Consider the following 13,862-nt stretch of genomic DNA (forward strand, 5'->3'; position numbering starts at 1 on the left):
CGGGCCGCGTCGCGCGGCACAAGCCACGCCCCTGAGAGCGGAAGCACTTGGTCGAGCGCTTCCGGGCCGTGCAGAGGGTGGCGGCGGCCTAGAGGCGGAAACCAGGAACTGGGAGCCGGTGAGGCGCCATGGAGGAATCGGAGCGGCGGCGGAGGCACCGGAAGCGCAGCCCGCGGGGAAGCCCCCGGGAGGCCGGCAGGTAAGCAGCGGGGACGGGGACGGAGCGAGGGGGGGCCCGTGGGGGCCCGGCCTTGGTGGCTGACGGGGTTTGTGTCGTCGGAAGGTCGCAGTCGAGGAAGAAGCGCCGGTCCTCGGGCAAAAGGAGCAGGTCGCCGCTGCCCCGGGAAAAGCGGAGCCGGAGTCCGCGACACGCCGGCGTCAGGATAAAGCAGGTAGGCGGCTGGGGGGGGGGCGTGCGGGGGGGCCGCGAGGGAGGAGGAGGAGGAGGAGGCTGTGGCCCGCGTGAGCGGCAGATGGCTTCTCTTTCCGTGTATCGGAACTTTCCAGGCTCCAGAGCGGATTCAAGGTCGCAGGTGAGGCGGCTGGTGTCGGGTCTGGGCCTCGCAGCCACCAGCCCAGCCTCTTGGTGCCAGGGTTCCACTTCAGGCGCTTCTGGTGGTATGCAGCCCTCGCACTTCCGTTGTGCCGGTGCCCTTCGCCATTTGGCTTACCATTAAGTTACACTTGGTTGTTCAGTAGTTCAAATGTTAGCCGTGCTTTGCAGCCATGTATTTCAACCATTATTGAAATAATATTGAGCCCTCATAAAGTATAGCTGGGAATCCATTTATTTTTATTCCTGAGTTCCACTTGTAGCTATCTATTTATTCCTCCACTGTTATAGGAGCCAGAGGATCATTCTCGGAGGGGACACGAAGAGCGGCAGAATCAAGACCGCTCAGAGGTTGAACGTAGGCAACCAAAAAGCAATAGAGAGAGGTACCGGGACCATTCAGCTCGAAGGAAGCTCACTAAGGAACAGGCTGAGAGTCGTGGAAGGAAACAGGATGCCGACCATCTCCTGGATCGGCAGGCGGAAAGGGAGTTTTATAATGAGAGGCGGCGGCAACATCGTCAACACATGGAAGCAAGTGGAGATGAGGAAAATAGTGAGGGAAAAGGGCCCAGCAACAAGAATACGGACAAGGAGGCTAGCCAGAAGGAAAAACCAAGCTTTGAACTATCTGGTGCTCTTTTGGAGGATTCCAATACTTTTCGTGGTGTTGTGATCAAATATACCGAACCCCCAGAAGCACGCATTCCCAAAAAGCGATGGCGTTTATATCCCTTCAAGAATGATGAGGTTCTTCCTGTTATGTATATTCACCGGCAGAGTGCTTATCTGTTGGGAAGACACCGACGCATTGCTGATATTCCTATTGACCATCCCTCATGCTCTAAACAACATGCTGTTTTTCAGTACCGGTAAGTTCTGAATCCAGAGGGGTGAGGTGAAGTGGGGAGTGGGATTAGCTGCTTGGGGCAAGATTTTTCAAGATGTGGGCCACAACACCCTGGGAGGTTTTGAGTGAATTTGAAGAGAGTTACAAAAACATAGCTCGCACAAGCAAGGCCAACCCCCTGCAGAGTTTCTCTGGACAACCTGGCTGCCTATTCTACTCTCCCTACCTATTTAGGTTGTTGTGATAGCAACAAAAGCAGCAGTAGCAACAGCCTCTGTCCCACACCAACTTTGACCTCTAGAGCCTGATGCTTGCTGTCCCTTGTATTTTCCCACCCAGCCCGCTATACTTTCTTCTTTCCCTCCACCGGAGAAGAAGAAACGGAGGGCTCAGCTCCTTTTGGCAGCAGTTGTGCCATTCCACTGCCATCATTTTTCCAACAAAGGTGGACAAAAGCTAGACAAGTTTTTCCTAGGTTTTTCTGCAGTCTCAGTGGCTGCTCCGGATCACTTCTTAGTCCAGGCTTCTTAACTGTTGCTTGGTCTGTAGAAGAGAAGGCAAGTGTAAGGAGAAGAGAAGATGGATAACCTGGCAGGTGTAATAGGCAACAATGATCTCGCATGGAAAGAGGTGGCAGTTACTGCTGCCATGCTAACCAAAGTAAAGTAGCCAGGCAGGATACAAATAAATAAACACATGCTTCGTGGTAATCAAGAAATGGAATGGGATTTTTTTCAGTAGATAGGTAGGAGGAGAATTTGAGAAGGTCAGGCTTAAATTTGTATGTATAATCCAGGCATGCTTAGCCAACTTCTTTACAGGTAGTCCTTGACTGGTCCATAGGTCCGTTTGAAGGTATGTATGGTGGATCCTCCCAAACCTACTTACAATCTGGTCTCAAAATTATGGCCTCTGTAGCCCCAATCTGCCCCCAACTCCACTCCTGTGTTTCTGCAGGCCTTGGGCCACCCCACCAGGTCCCACATCCTCTTCACCTTTTGAAGATCTCCGGAGCTTGGTTTAAGAAAAAATAGCAAACTACTTTGTTGCTGGACCATGTGGTGCAATCCTAGAAGTGGTCGTCCCTTTTGAAGCAGCTTCATTGGCTTGCACCACATGACCCAGCAGTGGAGTAGCTTGCTATGCTTCCCTAATTCTAGTTCCACAGCTTTTTGCAGAGTTTCACAGCACTATTTTTCCCCACAAGTATTGCTATAAAGCTAGATATCTCCCGATTTGTACCTATTCATTTGTCTCTGTTAAATGTTGTTATGATACTTTTGGCCTGTTTCTCCAACCTTTCAACATATTATTCTTGTCTTCTAGGTATCAGCTATCTATCCAATTTTATATACTTTGCAAATTGATAAGAATTCCTATCACTTTTTTCCCAATTAAGATAATCATTGATGAATAGAGGATACAGAGGTGATGCATTCTATTCTGATCCAAGGCTGCCCACTTTTATCTTTTTAGTGTGACAGAATGATTGACAAGCACTCTTGGGATAAGATTTGCAAGCCAGCTGTGGTATCCATTTCACTCTCATGCTACACTTAGCTGACTTGCAAAGCAGCCTGTCCTGAGGCGTTTCATCAGATGTGCTCCTGAGGTCAAGATGCTTTTTGCCAAAGGGCTTCCACAACCAAGCACTGGTCACCTGATCCAAATGTGAGATAAAGTTAGCCTAGCAAACTCTTCAGGTGTTGACTTCTGATAACTATCCCATTGTTGTCAAGGTCCTTATAGCTCTAAGTTACAGTATTTTTCGGTGTATAAGATGCCCCGCAGTATAAGAGGCACCAAGATTTGAAGAGGGAAACTCAAAAACAACAAGAGTTTTTGCACTCTGCAGGCCTCCCAAACCTTCTGCACACCTCGTTTTTGGTGAAAAATGGGGCATGCAGAGAGTTTGAGAGACCTGCAAAGTGCTCCGGGGGGGGGGGGGGGGAGCACAAAATGATCCATTTTTCACAAAAATGGGCCCATTTTTTGCAAAAAAACCCAGGACATGCATAGGTTTTGGAAGGCTTGTAGAGTGCTCCTGGAGGGCGTGGGGGCAAAAACAAGCAAAAAATAGCCCATTTTTCGCTCATGTTTGCCCCCCCCCAACCCCCAGGAGCACTTTGCAGGCCTCCCAAACCCTCTGCACATCCATTTTTGTGAAGGGGGTGGGTTTTCGGGAGGCCAAAAGCTGTATTCAGTGTGTAAGACGCTCCCTGATTTCACCCTGGGGGAGGGGGTAGGTTTTAGAAGAGAAAACCACTGCTGAGAAGTGAAAATTCATTGGTTTCATGAGCCTGATTTTGGGAAGAGAAATAGGTGGGGAGGAGGCGGCTACTCCTTTGGCTTTCAAAAGGAATTGAGGAGAAAGTATTAGCAACAAAGTGGAAAGGTGGCCACATGGAGAATCTGGTTGTTGACTTTGTTAAGCCTCATTCCAACCATCCCTCACCCATGGCCAGGCGACCTAGAGCATCCGGTGCAAGGCAGTTCACCCCTTCCTGAGATGGAGAAGTGAACGTTATTTTTATAAGGGGAGAGGAAGGAAGTGTTAGGAGTTCCAGCGATTTTTCTCTACCAGGATATTGAAGAGACTCCAGGTTGGGAAACCAGGAGCTGCCATTTGTGGAATGTCATCTTTAACACACCCCTTCTTCCACAAGTCTCTCAAACCTGGCTCTACTGACAGCCTGGTCTTGAGGGAGCTGTCAAGCCTCTTACTTCTCTTGGCTATCTTGCGTAGTTTGTTCCTGGTACATGTGCCTTTTTTTCTTTCATTTCACTGTCAGCTACCCAGAGTTGCTGGGAGTTGGGCAGCCACTCAATCTAGGGACATAAACTGCTTTCTCCCATCTGGGCACAAAGGCCTCCAGCTGTGGAATCAAAAGGGATCTGGTGTTTTTGATCTCTCTCTCTCTAGAGCTATGCGAGAGGCTGAAGGAATCCAAATACAGAGGTACATATGACGCAAACTGTTCCTGGGTCTTTGGGCATTAACTGGCATTGGTTTCTTTTCTCTCTCCTGCAAGGCTTGTGGAGTACACCCGTCCTGATGGCACAGCGGGTCGGAAGGTGAAACCATACATCATTGACCTCGGCTCGGGCAATGGCACCTTTCTGAATAACCAACGCATCGAATCTCAGCGCTATTATGAACTGAGAGAGAAGGACGTGCTAAAATTTGGCTTCAGCAGCAGGGAATACGTCCTCCTCCACGAGTCCTCCGATGCCACAGAGGACAATCAGAAGGCAGAAGAGGAGGAGGAGGAAGAATCCGCCTGCCGTGCCGATAGCGAGTAAACCTGGATCCCCTAGGATCCATCTGGTGGACATTGGAGCCCTGAGGCTCCGGGTGCCCTCGCTGCCTTAACATCCGGAGGCTCCTCAGAGGGAGATGGCCAAACACAGCAACGGGCCAGGAACAACCCCATTTTTGCTTTGGGGGTGACATTTTTAAAAGTTTGATGCTTCAGTGGCATCCGGTAATTTTTCCAGTGCATGTTTCATGATTAAAACCTCTCAAGTGGTCGACCATCCTGAACAGGCAGGGCTGCCATTTAGTTAATAGACCCTTTTGCTCGTTTTTGCCCTTTTTTATTCCTTGTGCAGTTTGTCTAAAAATAGATGCTTTTTGTTCAGAGAATACAGCGTGTGTCTGTCTCTGTGTGTGTCTCTTCTTCGCCTTCGTCACACCCTGCAGCCCCAACAGAGGTGGGGGGGGAGGGGGAGGGGGGGGGTCTTCCCTCTCCGGGAAAGAGGAGATGAGCCGAGCCGCCTCCTCTCCCCGGGCACCAATCCTGGGCCGCCTCCTGCGCTTCCCCGCCCGGCCTTGCGGCGCGGTTGAAGCGGCTTCCCCTGCCCTGGCGCGGCCCGCTCGTTCCTGGGCGCACGAGGGGCGCGGCGGCCTCCGGGGAAGGCGGGCGGGCGGGCGTCCGGCCGGCCGAGGGCGCTCCAGGCTGCGGCTCCTCCTCCCGTCACCGCCGCGCCACGCTCCGCCCCGCCCGCCGCCTCCTCCTCCGCCGGCCTGGTCGTGGTGGGGCTCTCGGGCCATGGCGGCGTTGCACGGGGCGGGCGCCAAGGCCGGCGCCCCGCCGCAGATCCCCGACACTCGCCGCGAGCTGGCCGAGCTGGTCAAGCGCAAGCAGGAGCTGGCGGTGAGCCCCGCGGGGGGAGGGAGGGAGGGGGGCGTGCAGCGGAGGTCCCCCCCCCGGCCTCCTCCCCCCCCCACCACCCGCTAGCCCGGCCGGTGCTTCCTCCGCAGGAGACGCTGGCCAACCTGGAGCGGCAGATCTACGCCTTCGAGGGCAGCTACCTGGAGGACACGCAGATGTACGGCAACATCATCCGCGGCTGGGACCGCTACCTGACCAACCAGAAGTGAGCGGGGGGAGGGGAGGGGGCTCCGGGGGGAGGGAGGGAGGGAGGGGGCGCCCCTCCCCCCAGGCCCCGCTGCTGCCCGCCCGTCTCCCGCTCCCTCCCCCCGCAGAAACTCCAACAGCAAGAACGACCGTCGGAACCGGAAGTTCAAGGAAGCGGAGCGGCTCTTCAGCAAGTCCTCCGTCACCTCGGCCGCCGTGAGTGGGGGGGGGGGGCTCGCTAAGGGGGGGAAGTGGAGGGAGCGAGGGTCCCGCTGACCCCCCGCCTCTCTTCTGCCCCCCACAGGCGGTCAGCGCCTTGGCTGGAGTTCAGGACCAGCTGATTGAGAAGCGTAAGTCTGGGGGTGCCCTGCCCCTCCCTCCCTCCCTTCCTCCAGGCTCCTCTTGGCCCCTTAGCCTGGTCCTGGGTAGCCCAGCTCGGGGGTCCTGCCTCCCTCCCTCCCTCCAGGCGAGCCCGGCAGCGGCACAGAGAGCGACACTTCCCCGGATTTCCACAACCAAGAAAACGAACCAAGCCAGGAAGAGGTGGAAGATCTGGATGGGTCCGTTCAGGGGGTGAAACCCCAGAAAGCAGCCTCTTCTGCCTCTGGGAGCCACCACAGTAGCCACAAAAAGCGGAAGAATAAAAACCGACACAGGTGAGCTGGGTAGACTGGAGACCCCGAAGCAGCTTCTTTCTCCAGGTCTCAGGCTGCCCCCACCTGAGCCTCTGGAGAAGGAAGCGTCTTCCTGAGCTTCCTCCCTTGGACAGTCCTAGTTCAACATCCCCCCCCCCCCCCCCCCGCCCAGACAAAGTGCATGAGGATCAGAGTTCGCCCCTCCCCATGAGCTGAGTGGCCAAGAGGGGCTTTGAATCTGGCAGCTGATCCCCCCTCTTGGGGTTCAGATGGAAAAGCCTCAGAGGCTGCTCCTGGTCTTCTACCCCAAGGAGAGTCATAAATCAGCAGCCGTTTTCCAGGGATTCTGTCCCAGAGAGAGACACCCCCTCTTCTCTTAAAGACACAGCCCATTAGGTTGGCAGGTTGACCCAGAAATGACATTTTACTGCTAAAGCCACGAAGGAAGTGCCTTGAAAATGACAGTGGAGAAGGGGATGGAAGTGAAGGTACAAAGAGGGGAAATGGGACTGTCGTTGTTGTTATATGTATTTTGTTTCAGTTGCAAATGTTTGATGATAACCCTTTTTTGTGTAGTGAGTCATTCCTTATGGAGAATTGGAAATCTTCAAGTAAATGGAGATTGGCCTTGTTTCAAGGCAGGAAGTACCAAGAGACAAAAAAGGTCAAGCCTGGATATTCTGTTCTGAAAGATGCCAGATCTTTCCGTTCACAGGCTGGGAGAAAGCTGCGGAGACATAGGTTGGGCTGGACTTGGGGAGCAGAGTCTTCTCAGGGCCAGAGCTACCCCTGAAAGTGAAAGCAGGCTCTCTCTCTTGGCTGATGCCCCTGGCCCAGCATTCTCCCCAATCCAAGCTGGTGTTCTGCCTTCTCAAGCACTGGGCTAAGAAGGCCCAGCCAGGCAGCAGGGGAAAGTCTCTTCCATTCTGCCCAGGCAGTCGTGCCAGGATCTTGCCCTTCCTTTACCGACCTGGCTGTTTACTGTGCTCCTTTCAAGCATTGTGGGAGGTTCCCACCTTGCTTTTCTTCCCAAGGTTGCTGATATTTGTCCCATGGGGTTATTTGGGGTAGCAGACGTCTGGGGGAGGGAGGGGCAGTCTTGGGTGGATTTCATATTTCAAGATGACAATGATGTGCCATTTGCTCTTTTTTATTTTTGAACTTTGCTAGGGTGGCTAATCAACTAATTGATTTAATTCCTTAGTGTATTAATTTCTATTGCTTTCTTCTTTTTGAATGCTGCCCCTCAGCCCGTCTGGCATGTTTGATTATGACTTTGAGTAAGTTTGACTTGATTTGACTTAGTTTTTGTACTGTGATGTCAGTGTGTAGACTTTTCTTTTCCCCTTCGCCATCCTCCTTCAACGTCGCCATGTGCGCTTTCAAGACTATTCTAATCCATAGTTTATCTGTTTAATTGTAGGTATGTATATTAGGTTAGGCTGGCAAGTTTTTAAAAATACAGACAAAAGCACAATGGAGGTAACTTTTTATTTAATAACCTTGGCTAAAAAAACTCATTCGGCTACCCTCTTTGCTTCTTTATGTCATTTTGAAAAGCAGATAAACTTCTACTGAATTCTGAAAATTGTTTTTTGTTGCTTGGCTTTCTGAGGCCTACAGATAAGGCAGTTTCCCAAATGCAGAAAATACAATTTGATTCTTACTGGTGCCACTAAATCCTCTGGCTACCCATTTCCTCTTCCTCTGCTGCCTCCTCCTCCTCTAAGTTCTATCTTTAACATGCTAGCCCAGCAGATGACATGTTCCCATGGTCTTTGGATGCTGCCTAACTCTCTAATGTGTTCCTTCTGATCGTTGGGTGGAATCTGCTTTTCGGTGCCATTGGGTGGTGGGTTGGAAATGCTAATATCAGGCTTGTCCCTTAGCTAATGTGGCCCAGACAGGGACTGCCTTTTTAGCCATCCATAAGCTAACATTCGCTTATTTCTTCTTCCCATTGCAGGATTGATCTCAAGTTGAACAAAAAACCACGAGCTGTAAGTATCCCTCCTCTTTTCCTTCCCAACGTCCTGCCATCTTTCAGTTACTGCACAGTTCTGGGTTAGGGTTGGGGTGAAGGTTGCTTAAAGGGGAAAAGAATGTCCTTGCAGCCTCTGCTTTGGGTGGCTGAAGGACAGCATTGTCGGAGGGGGTTTGATCGGAGTTTGGAGCAGGGTTTTCTAGGGTTGGCCCTGCTCTACCCCTGGTGCCTCTCTGGTTTGTGGTGCCTCTCTGGTTTGTGCTGGCATCCCCGGTGATGTTCACTCTCCCCTTTGTGTCCACAGGACTACTAGCGATCCTCCAGGATGAATCTTCCAGGAACTTTTCTCCTTCCTTCCTTTCTTCCTTCCTTCCTTCCCAAGAGACTGAATAAGCACAAGCCCAGCTCTTTCCTGCAGCAGCCTGCACACCAGCGGCCCTGCTGGCTGAAACAGCTGCTGCCAATTCATCATGCATAAAATCCATGAAGTCAAGTCCTCTCTACTTGCTGCCATCTTCTGGTTGAATTGTTTTGTCTTATGTATTTGGCTCTTTTTTTAAAAAAAAATAAACTTTATTTAATTTTCCATTTGTTAAAGATTAAGACAAATTGTCTGCTGGATGCTTTCATTCTTCAGAGCCCAAATAGTTTTTTTCAAACTGGAAAAGGTGATTTGATTTTACTCTGAAATGCCTGCTAACTTGAGGGGAAAAAATGGATATGTGGGGCAAGCAGTCTCCTTTTTAATACGTGTGTCTCCTTATTGTAAATAAAACATCTACATTCACTTTAGATTGTTTTGTAGCTGCGCTCATATCACACTGAGAGCTATAACCACGGCTAGTTGAGTAAACCAAAAATTGGAGAGATCCTAAATTGTGCTGATGCATAAGTATTAAAGCGGGTGTCCAAACTTGGGAACTTTAAGACTTGTGGACTTCAACTCCCAGAATTCCCCAGCCAGCACGCTGTATTAAAGGATAGTCTGGTTTAGTGGTGATGGCACCAAGCTAGAAACTGGGAGACTTGAGTTCTGCCTCAGCCCAATCCACCTCCCTCGTTGTGGGGAAGATAAGAGAAAGAAGGAACATCGGGTATGTTTGTTGCCTTGAATTATAAAGGATAATTGAGTTGCAATATAGAAAGGTGCAGATAAACCTGCCTTGGCCTCGGGTGTTGTATGAATTCAGCCTCCCAGAGAAAGTTAGGCCAAGGAGTCAGATTCCAGAGCCTGCCTCTGTTCTCTTTCTCTTCTCAGCCACCCATGGTGGGTGGGTGGGGCAGAAATGGCCTTTGGGGGGCTTTCTGGAGTTTCCCTTGAGGGGAGGATCTCTTGCTTTGCTACAGATACCCAGAGGCATTGATTGGGATCCCTGCCAGTGAGTTTCTACTTCTGGAAAGACGTTCCTCAGAATAACAGTCCTTCCCTGCTCAGCAGCTCTTCTATGCCACTAACGTGTTATCTGTCTAAACAACTGATACAAACAGGTCCTTAAAGATTAGAATTTGGAATAACAGTTGAAAGAAACCTTGGAGGTCTTCTCATCCAACCGCCTGTTCAAGCAGGAAGCCCTATGCCATTCCGGACAATGCCTGTCCAGTCTCCTCTTGGAAACCCTCAATGATGGAGCATTCTCAACTTCTGGAAAAAAGCTGCTCCATCGATTAATTGTTCTATCAGGAAATTTCTCCTTATTCTAGGTTCATCAAGACACCTAGATCTCTTTTGCAGTTACAGCTGTTGAGCCAGGTGCCACCTATTCATTACCTGTGCATTGGGTGGGTTCCAGCTACTGCCAGTTTGCTCAGGGATGCATGCACGGACGCTTAATGCGCACTATGCGTGCATGCACATCACTTTAAAAAATGCTGCACGTGCGCAGAAGCAAAAAAGATGGCGGCAGTGCCTACGGCATCGTCGATAGAACCAGTTCGAGGGCATGGCAGGCCAAGTTACTAACTACTTGGCCAAACCTGTAGGAACCCACCTCTGCTGTGCAATTGATTTTGCTGCCTAGATGCAGCACCTTATTTTTCTCACCACTGAAATGTTTCTTGTTGGATAGCGCTCAATGCTCAAGTCTGTCAAGGTCCTTCCATATCTTGAGCCTATCATCTAAAGTATTAGCAATTTCCCTCAGCTTAGTGTCATCTGCAAATTTGATGAATTCTCTTTCTATCCCCTCATCTAGATCATTTGTTAAGATGTCCTGGCCCTAAAACAAAGCCTTGGGGTACCCCACTGCATACTTCCCTCCATGTAAATGTAGTGTCAAGATTGAACCACTTTGCTTCTTTCTCTCCCCCCCCCTCGATTTAAATTTTTTTTATAAATGTGTCAAATCAATGCGTGAACAGTGTGGCACCAGGGTGTCATACATTCTAATACAAATAAAACTTGTAAAGTTAATCATAATTATTACATTTATTCCACTTATGCATTTCTAATAATAATACATATTTATATTAGGTTGGAATCTATCATTATTCAATTATTCCATATTTTCTCTTGTTATTACTTTTATTATATAAAGGTGTATATACTAGTATTCTCCCTTCTCTTATTTCTATCACTTATTCTAGCTTTTTATTATGTCATCCTTTATTAAAATACTTTTTCTTTTAGGCAAATCCAAACAAGAGCAACAAATCTATCCATCATCTCTTGTCCGCTTCAATATTTTAATTGCTATGCTTTCTTCGTACTTGATTCCCAAATTCCTCTCTTAAATCTTTATCTCTGCATCAGCTTCTTGGATGTTCAATCTAGGCATTTCTCCCATCTCTACTCTTCCACTGCCCAGTTTCTAAAGTTTCTACCCAGACCCCTGTCTCCCTTTCAAACACATCTTCCAACTCCCTTGATACATTTTCTCCCTGGTTTAATTCACCAGTCAATGTTATTTTCATTGTTGTCTCCTCTGTCATCTTCTTCCTTCATTCCCTCTCTTGACTCCTCCCTTTCCTGGGCATCTTGGTCTTTACTCATCATCTTTCATATGGTATTTTCCATTTTCCCCATAATCTCCTTAAAAACTTTCTCCATGATGTCTTTTGAAAAAGTAACTCCATCTCCTTTGAAATTCCACTCATTTCTTCCTTATAAAGTATCTTATTTTGTTTTAAAGAATTCAATTTTTGTCCGGCAATCCAAGAACTATTTATTCGACCTTAAATTTCCCTTCAAGGAGTGCACTAGTCCCAGTTCTTTACATCCCATATATCTGTGATGGCGAACCTATGGCACGCGTGCCACAAGTGGCACGCGGAGCCATTTGTCAGGGCACGCGAGGCGCTGGCCAGCTGAGTTCACCTTTTGAAAAGCTATTTTTCACCTTCCCCAGGCTTCAGAGGCTTTTTGCCATTTCCCCTCTGAAAATATGTGGGTTTGTTTGAATCTGGTGACATTAAAAAAAAAAAAACTTCAATGGAATAAGGAAGCCATTGAAACCTCTGAGAAAATTTATAGGAGGGTCGTTTTAAGCGCTCCGAAGGCATCTTAGAAGCCTCGGTTTGCTCGGAGGGTGGTTTTAAGCGTTCCGAAGGCTTCAGGGACGGTCCCTGAAGCCTCCGGGGGGGTGGGGGAGGCTCTTCTCGCCCTCCCCAGGCTCCTATAAAGCCCCTGAAGCCTGGGGAGGGCAAAAAAATGTAAAAATGGGGGGGGGGGGTTGTGCGCGCATGCGCACTGGGGGGGTGTCGCGCGTTGCATTATGGGTGCGGCACGCCCGCCCTCGACCCCCCTGCGCTCCCCCCATTTGTGGCACGCGAGCCAAAAAAGGTTCGCCATCACTGCCATATATAAACACTCAGTTCCATTTAAATAGTTCCAAAGATTATCAAAAGCCTTTTTGCATCCCTTTTGCAAGTTCAATCTTCTAGCATAACATTCAAGTGTCCCTTTAATTAAATAGCTTCCTCATTTTCATATTTGGGTTTCCAGTAGTCATGGGGTAGCTGAAAATAATCCCATAGATATTTTCACTAAGGGGCGTTGGGCAGAAGCTGTTCATTTGTGTTGCTCAGCTCACCAAGCCTCACTTCTTTCTATTCTTTGGCACAGGACCTTCCTTCCTTCCTCCTCCTTCGTCCTTCCTCCCTGCCTCCTTCCTTCCCCCCTCCTCCCTCCCTCCCTCCTCCCACTCTCCTTCTTTCTTCCCTCCCTCCCAACTTCCTTCTTTCCCTCCTTCCTTCCCTCCTTCCCCCTCCCTCCCTCCTTCCTTCCTTCCCCCTCCCTCCCTCCCTCTTTCCTCCCTCCCAACTTCCTTCTCTCCTTCCCTCTGAAGTGAATAATGCCCAGATGCAACTGCTGGCTTTCTCCTTAGGGAACGGATCCCCAGGGCTTCCCTCCTTCCTCCCAAGCCCTAAGGAGTTGCTCCATCATTTCCGGAAAGTCCTGTGCGTCAACTCTGTCTCCGGAGGTGGGGACTTTCCAAGTTTCGCCACGAGTCCTCTGGCCTGGGAGAGGAAGGAAGTTCACCGCTTCTAACCTCCCTCTTGCCCTTTGCTTGGCTTCCTGGCTGGAGGCCGTCCATCCTTGGCCGGAGGAGGACACACCGGCTGGCTGCCTGTCTCCAGAGAGGCCAAGGATAAAAACGGCTGTGGGTGGGTGGGTGGGGAAGGCGTGCTAAGGCCAGGCACTCCCACCAGAGCCTGTTTCTACATCTGAAAGTCCTTGAATGGGGGTTGCCATCCTGCCTGCGTGTTTGGGGAGCCAGAAAGGGCATTTTGGAGAGGGTCAGCCCTGCCATGAACTACAGAGAAGCCGACATAGCCCCCCCTCCCCTTTCTTGGCTTCTGGCTAAGCCTATACAGACTCTACATCAGGGGTCCCCAAAATTGGGAACTTTAAGACTGCTGGACTTCAACTCTCAGAATTCTCCAGCCAGCTGGGAGTTGAAGTCCACCAGTCTTAAAGTTCCCAACTAAGCTAAGCAAAACAGGAGCCGTCTCGGCCCGCACAAAGCCCCCCTCCCCACTTAGAGCAACCCACCCCCCACACCACACCCCCGCGTGGCTGCGCCAGGCCGCCTCCCCCGGCAGGAAGTGCCTGGGCCTCGGGGAAATTCCCTGGCAGGAGCCCGCGCTGGAGGGGGAAACCCCCGGGGGCCTGGAGGAGGGCCGCACCCCCCCCCGCCCTCTGCCTCTCGGGCGTGGGCGCTGCACGCGCGAAGCCGCCCCGTGGACTGGCCGCCTGGGAGGCGCCTACCTAGAAGTCATTCCCGAAGGAACCGGGAAGCCCCGTCATTTCCCTGCCAGCTGCAGGTCGAGGGCTCCGGCAGTTCTGTAGCAATCAGCTCCTCCCTCCCGGGGGAAAATAGGGTCTTTTGGAAGTCTTTGGAACCCCCCCCCTCTCTGGCCGTTGCAGGGGGGTCGTTGGGTGAAGCGCCTTAACAGATGAACAGAGTTGGAAGGGACCTTTTAGGTCATCTAGTCCAACCCCCACCCCCGCCCACGCAGATCATATACCATTTCTGACTGA

General features: G+C 50.6%; 2 protein-coding genes across 6 annotated transcripts; both read left to right on the top strand.

Annotated features, from left to right (window-relative positions):
* Positions 1 to 36: 36 nt before the first annotated feature.
* SNIP1 (Smad nuclear interacting protein 1) lies at positions 37 to 5,049 on the top strand. The gene is made up of 4 exons (XM_081962846.1): positions 37 to 199; positions 284 to 392; positions 845 to 1,425; positions 4,436 to 5,049. The coding sequence occupies exons 1-4, from the start codon at positions 129 to 131 to the stop codon at positions 4,704 to 4,706; spliced, it is 1,032 nt and encodes a 343-aa protein (XP_081818972.1). The 5' UTR covers positions 37 to 128; the 3' UTR covers positions 4,707 to 5,049.
* A 241-nt stretch (positions 5,050 to 5,290) lies between these two features.
* Positions 5,291 to 9,175, top strand: MEAF6 (MYST/Esa1 associated factor 6). 5 transcript variants are annotated; one of them, XR_014176190.1, is made up of 9 exons: positions 5,326 to 5,560; positions 5,668 to 5,783; positions 5,893 to 5,980; positions 6,069 to 6,114; positions 6,231 to 6,420; positions 7,650 to 7,679; positions 7,823 to 7,881; positions 8,366 to 8,399; positions 8,688 to 9,175. XR_014176190.1 is itself a non-coding variant. In XM_081962679.1 (8 exons), exons 1-8 carry the CDS (start codon positions 5,456 to 5,458, stop codon positions 8,694 to 8,696), a joined length of 618 nt encoding a protein of 205 aa, XP_081818805.1. In that variant the 5' UTR covers positions 5,334 to 5,455; the 3' UTR covers positions 8,697 to 9,175. The 5 variants fall into 5 exon arrangements, 3 of the variants coding, with proteins under 3 accessions (XP_081818804.1, XP_081818805.1, XP_081818806.1); XM_081962679.1 differs by lacking the exon at positions 7,823 to 7,881 and having other exon boundaries at positions 5,334 to 5,560; XR_014176191.1 differs by lacking the exon at positions 7,650 to 7,679 and having other exon boundaries at positions 5,373 to 5,560.
* Positions 9,176 to 13,862: the final 4,687 nt, after the last annotated feature.

Source organism: Natrix helvetica (assembly GCF_964273705.1).
Source record: "Natrix helvetica genome assembly, chromosome: 9".
NCBI lineage: Eukaryota > Metazoa > Chordata > Lepidosauria > Squamata > Natricidae > Natrix > Natrix helvetica.

Excerpts from the sequence above, each read along its gene's own strand:
- MEAF6 (XM_081962678.1), top strand. The coding sequence starts at position 5,456 with ATGGCGGCGTTGCACGGGGCGGGCGCCAAGGCCGGCGCCCCGCCGCAG. Across the intron at positions 5,561-5,667 it reads AGCGCAAGCAGGAGCTGGCG|GAGACGCTGGCCAACCTGGA; the intron begins GTGAGCCCCGCG and ends CTTCCTCCGCAG. Across the intron at positions 6,115-6,230 it reads GGACCAGCTGATTGAGAAGC|GCGAGCCCGGCAGCGGCACA; the intron begins GTAAGTCTGGGG and ends CCCTCCCTCCAG.
- SNIP1 (XM_081962846.1), top strand. The coding sequence starts at position 129 with ATGGAGGAATCGGAGCGGCGGCGGAGGCACCGGAAGCGCAGCCCGCGG. Across the intron at positions 200-283 it reads AGCCCCCGGGAGGCCGGCAG|GTCGCAGTCGAGGAAGAAGC; the intron begins GTAAGCAGCGGG and ends TGTCGTCGGAAG. Across the intron at positions 393-844 it reads CCGGCGTCAGGATAAAGCAG|GAGCCAGAGGATCATTCTCG; the intron begins GTAGGCGGCTGG and ends CCACTGTTATAG.